Genomic DNA, 17,574 nt, shown 5'->3' on the forward strand with positions numbered 1-17,574 from the left:
CAACAGGACGATAGACCGTATGTGGTTCTGCAGAATCAAAACCTAGGTAAGGCTCCACAAGCCGCCGGGAGCCCGGTGCTTGATTGCCGTCAATTAAAACACATCTCGTTTTGTTGGTTTTTTTTTTACATAGCAAACGCGTGACGTTCTATTCTTTGTCAACAAGGTGTGTGTGTTTTCCCCCTCTTATCCTTGTGTGTTTCTCTTCTGATGCTGAGTATTTGTTCTATCTATGCTCCAGTGACCGTGGTCAGCGTCTTCTCCGTGCTGGTCGTGGTGATGATCGTCATGGCGGTTTGTGTTTACAAACCGCTGCCTCGCCGCTTTTGACGTCACTCTGACGTCACCCTCACTGCCCAACCTGGTAGATTTGTGCTATATCATTCTGTTATTTATCGGCGAACCTGCTTTCAAAGAGCCCGTTCTATTTGCGAACATTGCTGGTTTCAGACATTTACTGTACAGTATTTATTGTTCTGGTCGAATCATCACCATTTAACATATCCACACACTGTGCTTCCTTCATCTTTGTCGCTTAATTTGAAAATCAATGCCGTGATCAAAGCTTCATTTTTCACGATCAAATAAAGAGGGAGGAACATTAGGGAGTGGGATTTGTTTTGGAAAACCTGAGAGTTAATGAGCCTGGAGGGTCTAACCTGATGTTTGGACCATACAAGCTGATCCACGTTATTTCTAAAAACGCGTGGAACAGGCCAACATCATTTCCATCCCCCTTCTTGGATTAAACAACGCGGCACCGGTGTTTACAGCCCATCTTCCAAATTCCAATTGGATTAAAATGAACATCTCATGTTGTCTGATTACCCTGTGTGCAGATGAGCACAGATGTTGGGTTTGTAATGGCTGAGGAAAGTGATTATATTTAGTAGCCGAACCGAACGTTGAAATCCATTTATTTACTGTATGATCCCTAAGGAATTAACACGAAGGATCTTGCCCCCCCCCCCGGCCAATTCCCATCCTCACGCTTGACCCGCCATGAAGAGCTCACCCCCCCCCCGCAGACCCACTGGCTCCAACTGACCGACCCAACACTGACCCAGCCCACTGCTTCCACCACCACCGCCGCTACGCCACCTAAATGATGCTGCACGCTTCCTGTAAACCTGCCGGCCCCTGCGGGCCTGACAACTCCTACATCGGCGACTGCAACCGCGATGGCGACAGCGGAGACGGCGCCATGTTTTAACGACAGTTGTCTTGTCGCTTTCCACGATCTTCGTTTGATATCTCTGTGTCCTTTTTCTTTACGCCGACTTCATTTCATTGCTCCCCCCCCCCCACACGTAATTGATGTTTTTTTCTTTTGTTTTTTTAACTTTTTGGTTTTCTTATTCTTCGTCACATGCTTGTTTTGAACCCACTTCCCACCCAATCGCCTAACTTCTTATGGCCGTTCTCCTTCCTTTTCCTCCTCTTAACCCTCTGGGTTATTGTTGGTTTCCTTGTACTGCACATTACATAATACATGAAATATCTTAATATTTATCATATTGTTCATATCAGTCAGTTTATCTCGTGCCATATATGTGGTATAAATGAAACATGTAGGTGAAGAGGCGTTGACGCATGTGTAAATAAAGTGCTTTTATTTAATAAACATATTATGAAACAATCATTTTGTAAAATGAAAAACAAAAAAAACAACCTTTGCTAGTAAATTGAGGATTAGGAAGTCCACATCCCCTAAAAATCCAAACCCTATCGGCTAATTAGACTGAATATCATTTTGGCAAATCATGAGCATTGTTCGTGATTTGTTTGTGAGCTCGAGCCTCTGTACACAGGAGAAAAAAAAAAACAATGCAGTAAAACTACTGAGTTGAGTTGTTGGTTATTGGTGAAATCACCTAAAGTGGTTAATCCTTTCTGCATCACTCAATTACTGTAGTTTTAAATCCTGACAGCATCACCAGGGTTCCTTTAATACTGAAGAGTTTGGTCTCAGTGGCATTGAACAGAATCACACCATATTCTCAAACTTTATTAGTAGATATGTTTTGTTATATTACGTTTGCGATCTGAACCCAACAATCCGATATGACTGCATGTTTGATCAGATTCTTTCAACTGTAAATCTTTTGTCTATAAACTGCCAAATAAAACTTGGGTTTCCCACAACCCCTGTTGACCGCATAGATCTTTCATGGTTGACAAAATCAAACACGGTAAAGTATTCGGAATAGGTTATAATAGGCTTGTGTGATTTCTTCTAAACCACATGAACGCAAACTATCAACGGATGACAACGAGGGCTCTTGTATTCCTGCTTTGAACTGAGGTCATAGCGGCTGATGTTATTCAATGACCCTGGAGCTGTAAAACACAAACAAGACTGATAACTCCCACTTACTATAAAAACTGGCACATTCAATATCAGGCCAAAAAGGTTTCCAACAGTATCCATCTGGTGTAGAAAACCACGCAGCCATTCATCTTCCCTCTGAGTTACATGCTTTGATTACAATACTAATCTGAATGTTGAACAAACAAACCCTTTTTCAACACGTATCCATAAACCTGGAAGCAAGGTTTGAGCAGATCCGGCTCTATCAAATATTGGTATATTAATGTGTGATATTTCAAAAAGTGATGTTCTGCACAAGAGCATTGCACGCCAGGGGCCAATTTACAAATACCTTCAAAATCAATTGCAAGGGAACTGTGGAATGGTGAGACCCTGAGATATTTAATAATTTAATAAAAGCATGGCCCTTGTCAAACTGATATAGGAAGATTATTATCACCTCTATAAACAGTGTAAACTTTTTTTTCTTTTTCTTTTTTTAAAATCAGACAGGACAACTACTCTTACCAATATTTTATGCCTACTGACAGCAAGATGATAAACGTACAGACATAGATTTAAGGTTTGCAGGAGCAACTCTCACAAGGAAAAAAAACAAAAAAAAAACCCAAACAAAATGTACTCAAAGGGTTCATGGATCTGAGATAAGGAAAGTGAACTAAATATTATGTGGAGATAGAAATATATAAAGGAGTTTATTCTTACCAAAAATAGCTATTGGAAATATTTAAGAGAGTTTGACCTGATAGACCTGTGAGTTGAGTTTGCATAGATGGCGCTAGTGGTTGGGAGGTAAGTTGAGGTGCGGTGGTTGGTTGCTTCCTTGATCTGAAAAAGGTTAATGGTTCTAGACGCGAGTGAGGCGAGCCTCAATTTTCATTCCCTCTTATTCCTTTTATTTCTCGGTGAGAGACAGCTGCAGTATCCGCTCCAGCTCCTCTTCCTCCTGCTTCCTCCTCTGCTCCTCGTCCTCCTGAGCTCTGGCTGAGAGCTCCATGGCCAGGCGGAGGTCTGTGTCCGGGCTGGAGGCAGAGACTGAGCTGGCAGGGCTGGATGTGTCTCTATAGTCTGTGAGCGCCCCCTCTGGGTTACTTCTAGTTCAACAGGAGGGAGGTTTGTTTCAATAGCAGTTGTAAAATAAGCAGTGCAAGGTTTATGGCATATTTTAGAGCTGTGCATTGAGGTCTGCAAATGAATAGAATGTATTTGTTGTCCAAGAAGGATACAATGAAATTAGTCCTCTGCATTTGACCCATCCTATACCTAGGAGCAGTGGGCAGCCCCAGTGCCGCGCCCGGGGACCAACTCCAGCTCTTTTGCCAGAGCCTTGGTCAGGGGCACCGACAGGAGTACTAACCCTAACATACATGTCTTTTGGTGGTGGGAGGAAACCCACGCAAACACGGGGAGAACATGCAAACTCCACACAGAAAGGACCTGGGACGGCCGGGGTTGGACCTTCTTGCTGTGAGGTCAAATCCTCCTTGGAGGTGTCCCATCTCCAAGGGGGATTTGATGAAAGATGATGCCATTTTTGCTAGTAGTGATGGGTCATCACCACCCCACCCCCCCGCCATTTCTTTTTAAATTCCATGTAGCCATATAAGGTCATGCTATTTGGTCTCATAGTCGTTGCTGTGGTTTACGTGCAGGTGCACACGATGTCTGAACACAATCTTTGTTGAAATGTCAAACTTGTGTCACAAAGCAATGTTCAGCTTTTACGCTATCCACGGTAACTGCTCCTACTGTGATGTCTGCCAGTAGAGGTCACCAGAGACTATACAACCAGCCGGCCCCAAAAATCAGGGCTCTCTCTTCTGGAACAGACCCCTGGTGCATGTTCTTTAAACTTTGTACCAGTACTTAATAAATACTTATCTTCTAATCATTGTTTTTGTCTCCTCAGTCCAGCCGTCCAGTCAACATTAAAATTAACCATCATCTGGCGAACGCAGCCAGGAGGTGGCGCCGTCTCCGGACAGCTGACCGATCCGCGGACCGGACAGTCAACCAAGACCTAGGGACAAAGGTGAGCAGAGCCATTTCATGAAATCTGCTAGAGATATAGATTCTTGACTTCACTGTCCGGGTCGCTTAGTGGTGGCATGTCTGGGACCGCGTACCTCCTGAAAGGGACCTAGAAAATTCAGATTCGGACCTGTGATCCAAATTATTGAATCTAAATTAATGATATAGTATTAACCATCTAAGGGACTGTTGAGACATTACAGTTCGGTTAGAAGTTGTGGGATGTCATAGTCTAAATCATAGTTTAAATAAAAGGGCTGCGGTGGGCTGATAATTATAGACCTCTCACCAGGCCGGTGAGCGGATAATTGTTAGAATTCACAATACGGAGGATCAGCCGAAACAGTGTCAGACGTGATCTGCGGTGGATTGCCTGTGCAGAGGTAGTGGGGGGTGTTGTATGTATGTCCTACCTGCCTCGCCGATTCACTGCCTAAGGGAGAATCTTGATGGGTGGAGTGTTTGTACTTATATCCTATGTGCTTCCTCCAGCATCTTGGTTTAATTATATTTGTTTGTGAAAAAAAAGACGTCCCCATAGTACAGGGATGCAGTCCAAAACAGCCACAGCGGGCTGTGTGATATAGTCTGGCGCCAGCTGCGGTTGAGCAAACGGGTTCGGTTGCTATCGTCCCAGAGTCCGGGAAGCGCTAAAATAGAGGTTTGCCGAGCGGCAGTTCAAAGGTGAATGTATGAGCAGCAGTCCAAAACAGCCACGTTAGGCGTAATTGGAGTGCACTGTATTGTGATTTCAGTGAAAATGTTGTACCTGTAATTTAAAGTCATACGTGCCCTGCCGGCTCTCCACCTAATAATGGGTCTTGGTGACTGAGAGGGTTGGCGTAAGTACAAACAAGCTCCTCCAGTACCCTGATCCGAGTGCTATTTAGTGGTGGACACTAATAGTACATGCAGGGCTATTTAGTGGCTGTGGTTTTTGAGAATTGCGGTGTTCTGTTGTACTGTGTACCGTGTGTATTAGCATGTGTATGTGTGTGTGTGTGTGTGTGTGTGTGTGTGTGTGTGTGTGTGTGTTAAGTGTTGTGTGATTGCTGTGTTTTGTGTGTAACCTGAATCTGTGAGAGTATGAAGGTTTGTTGTATGGGCTAAACCACGGATCATCGTCTGACCAACGACTTGGCCAGTCAACAGGGCTCATAGGAACTAAGGTGAGCAGAGCCATTTTTGAAAATCTGTATTAGTGTTGACTGACTGGGACGTGGTAAGACTTTGGTAGTTGTGTGTTTCCCCCTTGACTGCACTGTGTTTTGCGTTGTAGCATTGTTGCTGAAATAGATGTTTGAATGCCGTTGTTTGAGTGCTGTTTGTCAGTGCTGTTGGGATAAAGACGACGGAGATAATGAATTGTGGGGGAAATAGAACGACACAGGAAAGTGGATGAGAAAAGGACTGTTAAAAGTCATAGACGGAAATAGGAGGAATGGAGCGGCTAGAGGGTTGGAGAGTACTGAGAGAAGTTTCCGGAATAGATTCCAACTGCTTGCACTTTGCTGATGACATGTAAATGTTTGCATGTGACTAGACTCGCACAGGATCCACAGCTTAGCCACCACACAGCAAGATTATTGATAACCAATGAGTCCCACCCACTCCAAGCTACACACATTTAGCAGAGACAATAGCGCTAATTATTTACTAACACCCATATATTGCCAAGACAAAACTCACCCGGGGCCAATTGACTGAACCCGACTGAACGCAAATAAACGCAACTGAACCAACCAAATCAACTCGTAACCCTTGTCCTTGCCACTCGGTCTGCCGACAGGTCATGAGGACAAACCCTGTACTGTGGTTGAGAACAGCATCACCCTAATGGAAGTACAACTGAAGCTCAAAATCACCACAAAGACTTGCAGGCGCCTTCAACTGTAAGAGATGGTGCAAGAGTTAGTGGGGGAGCGATTGGTGGCCTTGCAACTAACAGCTTTTGACAAAGGTTTACAAGAACTGAAGGACAGAGTGGAGAAGATTGAATGTGCCGCTAAAACAGCACCAGCTAGATAAGAGAAGAAGTTTGGGGAGGCCAACCAGGCCTTGGAGAACTAAAGAAAACAGGAAGCGACAGCTGAAGAAGAGTAAGGAGAGCGGGGATGGATGGGCAGGACTTCATGAAGAACTGGACTATGATGAAAAGCTTAAGTTCAGTGACGATGAGGGTGGATGGGAACACCATTCCAGTGAGAAGAACAAAATGCTGGCTTAAATGGGACCCGGAGAGTACTGCGGACCAACAGGCCAGACACCAGCTACAGCCCCTCAGCAGCAGCCAATGAACCCGATGGCAGGACCACCCATCCAAGGGCCCTGGCCACCACAAGGTAAACAATATCAATTCCAGATGCAACCACAAATCCCCTTTTATCGGCTACCCCTACCCGCCAGGACACCAAGCTGCCTACCTATCAAACCCGTATAACAGATCAGATATAATCAGATATTACATATTCACACCACCACAAAACAACTACCAAGGCGAAAGAGGATGAGGAGCCCCCAGAGGCACTGGACTGGCCCCACAGGAGCCCCGTCAGCCCAGAGGACCCATCATTTGCTACAACTGCGGAGAACAAGGCCACATGTCCTTCCATTGTCCCACACCACCGCAATCGGGGGGCCTAGACCCACTTCCACACAGCTGACCCACTTCCCCGACTCTAACCCCAAGGTCCAGGTGCAAGAGATGGGCGATCCCCACCCGTTCACCCTGCGTCCAAATGCACCACCGCAATGTCTCCCCCGATACCGGCTCACCCAGGTCGCAGTGGAGGGAATCGCCCCAGTCATCCCCGGTCTAGTGAAGGCCGGAGCTCTCTACCCCACCCGAAGCCCCACCAGCACCCCAATCTCCACCAAGGAAGCCGCCGCCAGCCGCCAACCAAAACCGAGCCTCCACCAACCGTACATGCTCCTCAATTGCTTCCAACAACTTCAGTTGCACCAGCACAAAGCATGCATCTACCACCCCCCGTCCCAGGGTATGGTAGAAAGCCAACGGCACCTTGAAAGCCAAAACTGCCACAGTCTGCAGCAGTAGCAGTCTCACCCATCACCCTGATCGGAATCAGAAGCCAAACCAACCGCCAGAACTATCTCGCCCGCTCATCGATATCTCTGCCATCCTGTGGACAAACAACACCAACGCCATCAGCGCTGCATCCACCAAGGAAGCCAACGCCACTGCCAGCGCTGCATCCACCAAGGAAGCCAACGCCACTGCCAAAGGCTAAGTACTCGCACCCAGTGATTACCCACAGCAGAAACCATGAGCCGGCAAAGCACATGGCACCCATTTAAACGATTCCTTTAAAAAACAAGGAATCTAGACACACATAAGATACAAAAAGTTTCGACCCCTAGTGTCTATGTTGACGCGACAGGAGTCCCAAGGGGAGTCCCAAGAGGGGTCCCCGACAAATACCAGGATTTGCATCCATAATCTGTCCCCGGTGCAAAATAAACAAAAAAAATGTACTATACTATACTACTTACTATAATCAGCAATGGTTCTCCAACTACACATTAGACCTGTTTGAGGCTCTCGGTGAGCAGGTAGATGCCACCACCCGGGTTACCTGGCAAAATCGTGTGGCCATTGATATAATCCTGGCTGAACATGACGGCATCTGAGCCATGTTTGGCGAAGAAGGCTGTATGTTTATCCTCAATATCGGCCCTGGAAAGAAAGTTTACTGTTGCCCTGTCTCAGCTTAAAACGTTGTGCAAAGAATTTAAGGACAATGCTAGCCACAGCCAGTGGGATATGGATTGTTTTTTTGGCCTGGCAGGTCAATGGGGCGGCATCATCACTAAATTCTTAATCATTCTCTGCGTTGTCCTAGTTGTCCTAATGCTCATCAGATGTTGTGTGGCTCTGCTGGCTCGAGGTTTCATTATGAAGGCTGTGGGGGTGCAACAAATGGCATTATCGGCGCAAGCTGAATCTTTCCCTTTGCTTCCCTTCCACAAATACGCCCCCACCCCTGACTGAGCTGGAAATGGTGATCTGGCTGTGGGATACGGTCCATGGTCCCTGGCCAGGAAAGTCCACTATAAGCATGGAGCGACTCAGAGTTAGATGTGGAGGTGGTGAAGAACTCAACATCCCGCCAGATGGCCCTCGGACCCAATTCCCCTCCAGTCCGATCCCCCTATCCCCCCCATATTGTCGTTGGATTAGTTTGAGGTTTCTTTTTGTCTTGTTTTTGTTTTGTTTTTAGTTTTTTGTTTGTGTTTTGAGATTGGTTGTTGGTTTGTTTCCTGTTGTGATGTACTTTATCCTGGAATCTTTCTTTGTGAAGATGTCCCATCTCCAAGGGGGGATGTGATGAAAAACGATGCAATTTTTGCTAATAGTGATGGGTCATCAGGCTTACCCCCATTTCTTTTGACTTTCCATGTAACCATATAAGGTCATGTTATTTGGTCATCATGTGCGGGTGCACATGATGTCCGAACATTATGGTCTTTGTTGAAATGTCAATCTTGTGACACAAAGCAATGTTCGGCTTTTATGCTATCTAGGGGAACCGCACCTATAGCGATATCTGCCAGTAGAGGCCACCAGAGACTATATAACGAGCCGGCCCCAGAGTTCGGGGCTCTCTCTTCCGGACAGACCCCTGGCGCCTGATCTTAAAAACTTTGTACCAGTACTTTGTTTTTGTCTCCTCGGTCCAGCCGTCCTGTCCACCTTAAAATTAACCATCAGAGGCAACAGTGCTAACCACTGAGCCACCGAGCCGCCATGAGCAGCGGCTGGTAGTGCCTCCACTGCATGGAGTGTCTCAGTCCAGACTCTTCTCATGCGTGGTGTCCCAATGGTGGAATGAACCTCCCAGCTCGCTATGCTCTGCAGCGACACTCACAACCTCCAAGAAACACCTGATTACATTTCACTGCATATATGTATGGAAGTATGTATATGTATGTGACAAATAAAAAATCTTGAATCTTGAATCTTGAATCTTGAAGACCCTGCTCTTTCAGGAACACCTCAATACCTGACCCTACCAACTAGTCTTGTTTTTGTTGATGTTTACTAGTTTCAAGTTGCTGTATTGACATAATGCACTGACAACATGAGTACTTATGATATTGCACTGATATAGGAAAAAAAAGTTTTGTTTTTTTTTAAACTTACAACAATTATTTTATTCTGATTCCTTACAGCTATCTCGCACTTATATGTGGTTGAATTTAGAAACAGGCGCTCATGGACTTAAGTTCGAGGTTGCTCCAATGGTGGGTGTATGCTTTGATTGTTTCTAGCCTCTCATGAAAGTCGTTTTGCACAAAAGCATCTGATCAATGAATACATGTAAATGTAATAGTTCTAAACACTTCAGCGCGCACACACACACACACACACACACACACACACACACACACACACACACACACACACACACACACACACACACACACACACACACACACACACACACACACAATGTGGAAGTGGCACGCACACACACACACACAATGTAGAAGTGAATATGGTATAGACATTTATTTGTATAATATCTAAAATTAAACTTTAACACATGGCCATACCTGTCACTCTGGCTGCTGTGCATGGCATCAATGAATTCTCCATTACTATCCTCCCAAGTACCCTCCTGTAATCAACGGGAATAACAATCAAGTCTTTTCCAGGGCTTTGCTTGATCTAAGTTTAACCTCCATCAGTCTGGAGATGTTACCTGTCCTGGGACCCCTCTCGAGTCCATGAGGCTCTGATGGATGGCGTACTGCAGAAGCTCCTCGTCATTGTTTGATATGGGCATCTGGCGGTTTCCCCCTCGATGGCGGTAGTGGACGGGCACCTCAAATACTGACGGACACACCTGGAATGGTTGCGGCACTGAAAGAAAAACTAAACAACAGGACTGCATCAAAATTCAACTCATGAGGTAGGACAAAACAATAAACCCCACTAACATGTGCCCAGGTATAGGAGATCACGGCCCCATCAACAGTGGGGAATGTTGTAATGGGAACAGAGATGGTAACATTTTTGTAAAATAATTTGAAGGTTATATTTTCCTGCAGGAAATTCATTTTGAGTGGGAATGCACTGCCTGACGAGATTACAGCGGTTCAAGGGGCTTCTTGTAAATGGCTTTTGTGTGACACACACACACACACACACACACACACACACACACACACACACACACACACACACACACACACACACACACACACACACACACACACACACACACACACACACTTTAATTATATTACAATCTTCACAATTACTTCATTAAAGGGAGCAATGCATTCAGTGATGCATTCAGTGCTCAAACTAGATGTTTTCATACCAGTCGCTTCTGCATCTTCTGAGGGTGTTGGTGTGACAGCTGAGGGTGTGTTGGCTTGCTCCTCTGTACTGCATTTGTTGACATTACCGAAGGTAATCCTGGCATTGAGGACATGGAACAGGGGAATCTCTGTATGAGAAAGGGGACAAATGTTTCAATTTTAAAATAGATACCGTAAGTGAATGAGAGCCTTGTAATCCCAGAATGTGCGCTCTGTGTAAACTTGTGACTGCTCCCATCCCATTTGTCATCTGGACAAACTGAAATACCTATTTTTACAGGGAACCCCGGAGGAAACTTTAAGGTGACAAAGTCCCGCAGGCGCGCAAAGTGGGAGCTGGTCCGCGCCATGAGGTCAATGATGGGGGTGACCTGCTCCACCAGGGAGAGCGGGTGTTCCTCGCTCATCCACAACGTTCCCTTGAATCTGCGAAAAAAACGAGGCAAAATAATACATCCGTGCTCCCGGGTTTTTAAAATATTAACAGTCAAGCGCGGGGTTTCTCAAGGCAATAATGTTTGCTTACTTCTGCGTTCTGATGCTCAGTTCAATCGGCCGTCCAATGTCTCTGTCCTCCAACTCGAAGTCCGGGTCAAAGTATTCCTCTGGAGTGATGGCGGTCGGATTGGTGGCAGTGGCAAACTCAAGAGTGAGGTCCTGCGCGGGACGATCGAGTCAGATGGACACGAGACGTGAAAATGAAGTCACGGGTAAAGGGTTCTCAATTAGAAATCCGATTACGAAATGCACGTCTCACCCCCTGTGCACTGATGTGCTGCTCAACAGTCCCCAGAAGAGACTCGAGAACATTTCTCTCACCTATTAAAGAAAGTTTGAAAGTGCAGTTTGTTAGTCATTACTCTAAACATGCTGAATGCATGTTAAGAGTAATTACTATTTGGTATTTAAAGAAAAAGTAGAGAAAAAAAAAACAACACACTTTTTATCCTGGCCTTTTCCTCGTCTGTCAGATGCTCCGTCCGTGTGCGGATCACCACATTCACATTGTTTACACTGAAAACCTGAGAGAACAAACCAGTTTCTTGAATCTTGAAGTTTCAAGTGTTAAGCAATGAATAAGCAGAAAATCCCGCTGGTTACAGCGGTTAACCGGGAGATATCGTATACAAACCTTTGCTTCAAATCCATTTACAACTTCCGTTTTGTCCATCCTCCATCCCCAAATACCGGACTTACTTCTGTGAAAGAACACATTTTGTGCTGAGTGAGACCTGAATCTTGATACAGATCTATTACATTTATTTGAATTAGCTATTAGAAATAGTTATCAAATTAGAGGAGCACCATGTCATTTTTTTCTTTTTGGCTTCAATGTAGTTGCATTTCCCCACATCCACCTTTCCCAACACAACTCCTGGTTCAGTTTTAAATGTAGATGCAAATAGTCACACCTATGTTGTTTTCATCTTGAGAAAAGCTTAATAATTAAAATACTGCCTGAAAACATTCTGAACTATGTGCTTTGGTCTCTCCAGGCAGAAGAGCTGGTTGGAGAGTTTTTGGTTTATGTCTCTTGTTTACACTGTTCAATTAGGACATCGCCTTTGGCATGGCACCCTGAACAAACCCTGCAACAGAGCTCTTTCAGGCAGTTTACACAGCCTAATTACTGAGGTTTAGCAAAACACAATGTTTTTTGTTTTTTTATTTACAAAACTGATACTGCTGGAAATGGATAGAAGGGGCACACTGCATTTTCCTATTAGATACATATAACTATTACCCAACGGAGAGTACAAGACAATTTTTTGATGTGGTGATTTTTTTCCCCATGATAACAATATATCATTCTAGGCACGTCATAGTGTAGTACAGCTGAACTGAGGTAAGAGATAGCTAAGACTGAGCTCTTGCCTCTCAAAAGCAATATCCTTGGTGTCCAAATAGGTGTTGACGATAGGAGTCGTCAACCTTTTGGCAACTTCCTGTTCGGCCGGTTGCATTGAATCGAGCGTAACGTCCTCCATCTCTTGAGTTATGTTGAAGCGCTCCGTATCCACCACTTCCTCATCATGGTTCACCTCCATCAGCTCTGTACACGAGTCTGTCATAAAAAGTCATAAAGTCACAGACGGCTGTGAGAATCCCTGGGAGGAAATCGGGCTGGACAACCGCCAGGAAAACGTGTGTGTGCGTGTGTGTATGCGTGTGTGTGTGTGTGTGTGTGTGTGTATGTGTGTGTGCGTGCGCTGAACACGCACCGTCTCCTCGAAAGATGTAGCTTCGCCGCCCTCTGATCCAAGTCATGTTCTCAAAGCCCAGAAGGGTGGCATCCACCCGCAGGCTGGAGCCGCTCTTCCAAATGTGACACACGTCGCTTGGACACACCCGCGACACGAGGGGTACTGCAAAGCGATGGAACACCAAAAAACTTGAGCGAGGGGAGGCGGCTGAAGCACAAATAATGTGCTTTATGGTCACACCAAACAACCTTTCACCAGCAAAAGAGCTTTCATTCAATATGTCGAATATTCTGTTTGTGTCACAGATGCTATTGGTACAGAAGTCACAATATTCAGTGCGATTTCTAGATCATTCCCCGTTGCATTATGTGTAGACTAGATCTATTTGTCTTCTGAATAAGGATAAGCACAACACACTATTTGAAAAAGCTAGAAATATACACTATTAATTTCCTTGCTTACTCCAACTTGTGAACTCCCATTTCATTTCCATGTAGAAGTCAGGAGACTGCGGGTACAAATAGAAAGGTTGGTTATTTTCTTTTCAAGCAAACATCTGACAGGGACAGGTAGTGGGGGTCACACGGGGAGAGTGGGGAGGAAGAGTTTGCACAGCGAAACCTCTCTGATCTTGGCCAGCAGCTCTGGCACCCCGCCCAGCGCTGTGGAGGCTTTGAGGTAGTCTCTACGCTGAAGCACTAGCTGAACCATCTCCGGGTCCCCGGTGCTGACTGCCTCTTGTAGTACTGTCAACACACACACACACACAGAAACATGCAAAACATACCACTCGCCCTCGAGCTAGAACGGTGCTTGAAAGAACTGAACGCACAGCAGCGATTTGCTGCAGTCGGGGGAAGGCAACAGGATCTTTACAAAAGCATCATGTATGTCTGTTCACTGCACAAAGAAATCCACATAACTAGTTATCCGCACACCCCCACATATCATACAACTTCCAGGCGGCTATAAGACAGCGGCACAATCTCGCCCGCCTACCTGTCCAATTCTTGGCATTTTCCTTGGTTACTTCAGCACCGTGTCTCAAAAGGACCCGCACCGACTCCAGGTGTCCAAGTGATACAGCAAGGTGGAGAGGCGTCCTCCCCCTGGGATCCACCGCTTCAATGTCATTCTAACAATAAAGACAGTGTGTGCCGTATGACAGGTGGTTCTCATCATGGGGTCCCATCAACATGAGTAAAACTTCACCATTAGAGAATGTACAATAATAACGGTTTTAATCCCAATTCCACTGTTATCTCCAACAAGTTCAAGGATCAAGCAGTTTGGGGGAACAGGGCCATCGATAAGGTTGTGTGCTATGGATAATTGTATGTACTATGGATAAGGTTGTGTGCTATGGATAATGTTATGTACTATGGATAAGGTAAGGTACTATCGATAATGTAATGTGCTATGGATAAGGTTATGTACTATGGATAAGGTTATGTACTATAGCTAAGGTTATGTACTATGGCTAAGGTTACGTACTATGGATAAGGTTATGTACTATGGTTAATGTTATGTACTATGGATAAGGTTATGTACTATGGATAAGGTTATGTACTATGGATAAGGTTATGTACTATGGATAATGTTATGTACTATGGATAAGGTTATGTACTATGGATAAAGTTATGTACTATGGATAAGGTTATGTGCGATGCATAAGGTTATGTACTATGGATAAGGTTATGTACTATGGATAAGGTTATGTACTATGGATAAGGTTATGTATTATGGATAATGTTATGTACTATGGATAATGTTATGTACTATGGATAAGGTTATGTACTATGGATAAGGTTATGTGCTATAGATCAGGTTATGCACTACATACGGTTATGTATTATGGATACGATTATGTAATATGGATAATGTACAATGGATAATGTTATGTACTATTGATAATATTATGTACTATGAATAAGGTTATGTACTTTGGATAAGGTTATGCAATATGGATAAGGTTATGTACTATGGATAATGTTATGTGCTATGGATAACGCAATGTACAATGGATAAGGTTATGTACAATGGATAAGGTTATGTACAATGGATAAGGTTACGTACTATGGATAAGGTTACGTACTATGGATAAGGCTACGTACTATGGATAAGGCTACGTACTATGGATAAGGCTACGTACAATGGATAAGGCTATGTACTATGGATAAGGCTATGTACTATGGATAAGGCTATGTACTATGGATAAGGCTATGTACTATGGGTAAGGCTATGTACTATGGGTAAGGCTATGTACTATGGGTAAGGTTACGAACTAGGAATAAGGTTATGTGCTATGGATAAGGTTATGTACTATGGATAAGGCTATGTACTATAGATAAGGCTATGTACTATAGATAAGGCTATGTACTATAGATAAGGCTATGTACTATAGATAAGGCTATGTACTATAGATATGGTTATGTGCTATGGATAATGTCATGTACTATGTATTATGTTATTTACTTTGGATAAGGTTTTGTGCTATGGATACGGTTGTGTGCTATGGCTAAGGATGTGAGCTATGGATAAATGAATGCAGTCATGTTGTAGTCGTGGCCTACCACAACATGAAGGCTATATGGGTCAGAAGAGCTCACGTAGGTCGCTTGCAGCGCACAGCTCCGTGTCGAAATGTTCACCAACCTGGGGCAGATCGCTCTCCAGTCTCCTGTAGTCGTTCTCCCAGACCGAGCAATGCAGGGGAAACTTCACCCTCAAATCTCCGCTAACGTTAGCCGCTGTCATCCTCCCCTCTACGCCTCTTGCCTACAGCGCTAGCCAGCTTAGAGGCGAAGCCATCTTAAAGACCGCGCTGCGATCTAGTGGCACAAAAAAAGCGAGATCAACACGAAACATAGGATGGGTTCTTGGACAAGCCGGCGGTCAGCTCCCTTCCTCAAGGCTTCTCCCGAAATAAAAACTTTTGAACGAGGAAGTGGCCCGCGCCACTATAACAAGATAGGGGTGTTGGGAATAACAACAACAACGACAATAAAGACACGGGTGCGAGCAGATCGCCAGTTGACCCAGAGCGGGGAACTGTTTTTGTTATTATTATTTTGTTGCGTTATTAAACGACTAGGTACTGGACATCGGGTGAGGAATTAAACGACGTTTCAATTCACGTCCCCCCCGTAAAGAAATAATGGTACGTTCGAAGCAGAACCAACCATTCAACAACAACGTGAATAGGTCATTATCGGAGACCTGTTTTCAAACCGACAACCTACTGAAAATACGATCGTACGAAAAGAAACCGAAATAAACGAATGAATATATACATTTTCACATTTTCAAACAAGGTTTCACAATTTTTTTATGATCTTCTTAAATCAGCTACGACGTTCAATTCGTTGAACTTAAAAAAAAATAATAACGACTGTTGAATTTATATTACACTGATTCCGAAAGCGTGTCTACTAGTGTACTAATATGTTCGAGTCGGCGAACGGTACGTGAACGCCCCCAAAGTAATAAACGGGTTAAACATCGGGATGAGACGCTTGGTAGTGACAGACTTTTCGATGACACGCTTGCGAAGACGTAACGGTGATGTCATAGGCGGACGTCACGGGTCTACCGGAACCGGAAGCGGTCAGATAACTCGAACCTCTGCGCCGCCGCTGCCCCGCGACGCTGGACACCTTGATACTTTTGGGTTATTGGCAGGAAAATAGAGACATATGAGCGGAACACTAGAAATATTAATAGAATATACAAATAATAGCATAAGGACAGATTAAAAAAAACGGTCATTTTTTTAAAATTCTATTATGTCTTTATCTGTGTGTGTAGGACTGTTTTAAATGGCGCTCGTCTTTACTTTTTTAAGTTTCAGTGTGTGTTCTTATTCTTTACTTCTATATAATTATATAATGTTGTTTTGTGGATTTTGTAATGCATAATTAATAGCATCAGAGTACAGGATATTGAATCCACACGTAGGAAGAGGGGTGCATTGGACCGCTGGGTCTGCCCACGGGGCGCACTACGTCGTTCTGCACCTCTTAACAAAAAAAACGTTTTCCTAAATTGAAACCTATAAATAAATGCCCTGTTGCAAAAGCGCAACCCACCCGCCGCCATGACACATTGGCTCTGTCTCGTTTCTCATGTTTTTTTTTCCCAAACATGGTTGACGCAGCGTTTTCTTTCCTCGTCGGTCACACTCGCCAGCTGTACTTGTCACATACGTGTAAATGGTGACAACGCCTTCTTATGGGGCTTCTTGTAGGCTTTTATGGTGCGTAATGAGATCGAGCCGCTGTACCGCATCCCTCTATCTGTAGTCTACAGATTTTTTTTAAAAAGTGTCTCCTATAACTCCAGCAAACTCGCACAGAATTGGTGAATCAGAATAAACAACAGTATATTCTGTTGTTATATAGCGCGGCTGCGCACTGTGTAGTGAGCGAATGCTGCATTCACGTCATGTGGGAATGCTGCAGGAAGACTTGTGGAGTTGAAGTGTTCCGATGGGTTGAACATAAACCTTTCTTTACGTTATCATTAACTATCTCGGCTGGAACTTGGTTACGACTTTGTACACTCTGCTAAAAAATGGAATCCCGAAAGTGACACAATGATGAATAAAATAGATAGAATAGATGTGAAAATATAAAGAGTAATACAAATAAAGGATTG

At 44.4% G+C, this 17,574-nt stretch overlaps 1 protein-coding gene across 2 annotated transcripts; it reads right to left on the bottom strand.

Moving 5' to 3' along the window:
• Nucleotides 1-1,605: 1,605 nt before the first annotated feature.
• On the bottom strand, nucleotides 1,606-15,820 carry ankrd13a (ankyrin repeat domain 13A). Of its 2 annotated transcripts, none has more exons than XM_080004141.1 (15): nucleotides 15,574-15,820; nucleotides 13,918-14,053; nucleotides 13,540-13,664; nucleotides 13,381-13,426; nucleotides 12,937-13,080; nucleotides 12,590-12,779; nucleotides 11,847-11,913; nucleotides 11,655-11,736; nucleotides 11,472-11,533; nucleotides 11,241-11,371; nucleotides 10,983-11,140; nucleotides 10,714-10,842; nucleotides 10,090-10,262; nucleotides 9,941-10,005; nucleotides 1,606-3,423 (listed from the first exon to the last, which is right to left on the bottom strand). In XM_080004141.1, the coding sequence occupies exons 1-15, from the start codon at nucleotides 15,673-15,675 to the stop codon at nucleotides 3,228-3,230; spliced, it is 1,806 nt and encodes a 601-aa protein (XP_079860267.1). In that variant the 5' UTR covers nucleotides 15,676-15,820; the 3' UTR covers nucleotides 1,606-3,227. The 2 variants fall into 2 exon arrangements, with proteins under 2 accessions (XP_079860267.1, XP_079860266.1); XM_080004140.1 differs by having other exon boundaries at nucleotides 1,606-3,426.
• Nucleotides 15,821-17,574: the final 1,754 nt, after the last annotated feature.

The sequence above is a fragment of the Zeus faber genome (genome assembly GCF_960531495.2).
Source record: "Zeus faber genome assembly, chromosome: 7".
In the NCBI taxonomy this organism is placed as follows: domain Eukaryota; kingdom Metazoa; phylum Chordata; class Actinopteri; order Zeiformes; family Zeidae; genus Zeus; species Zeus faber.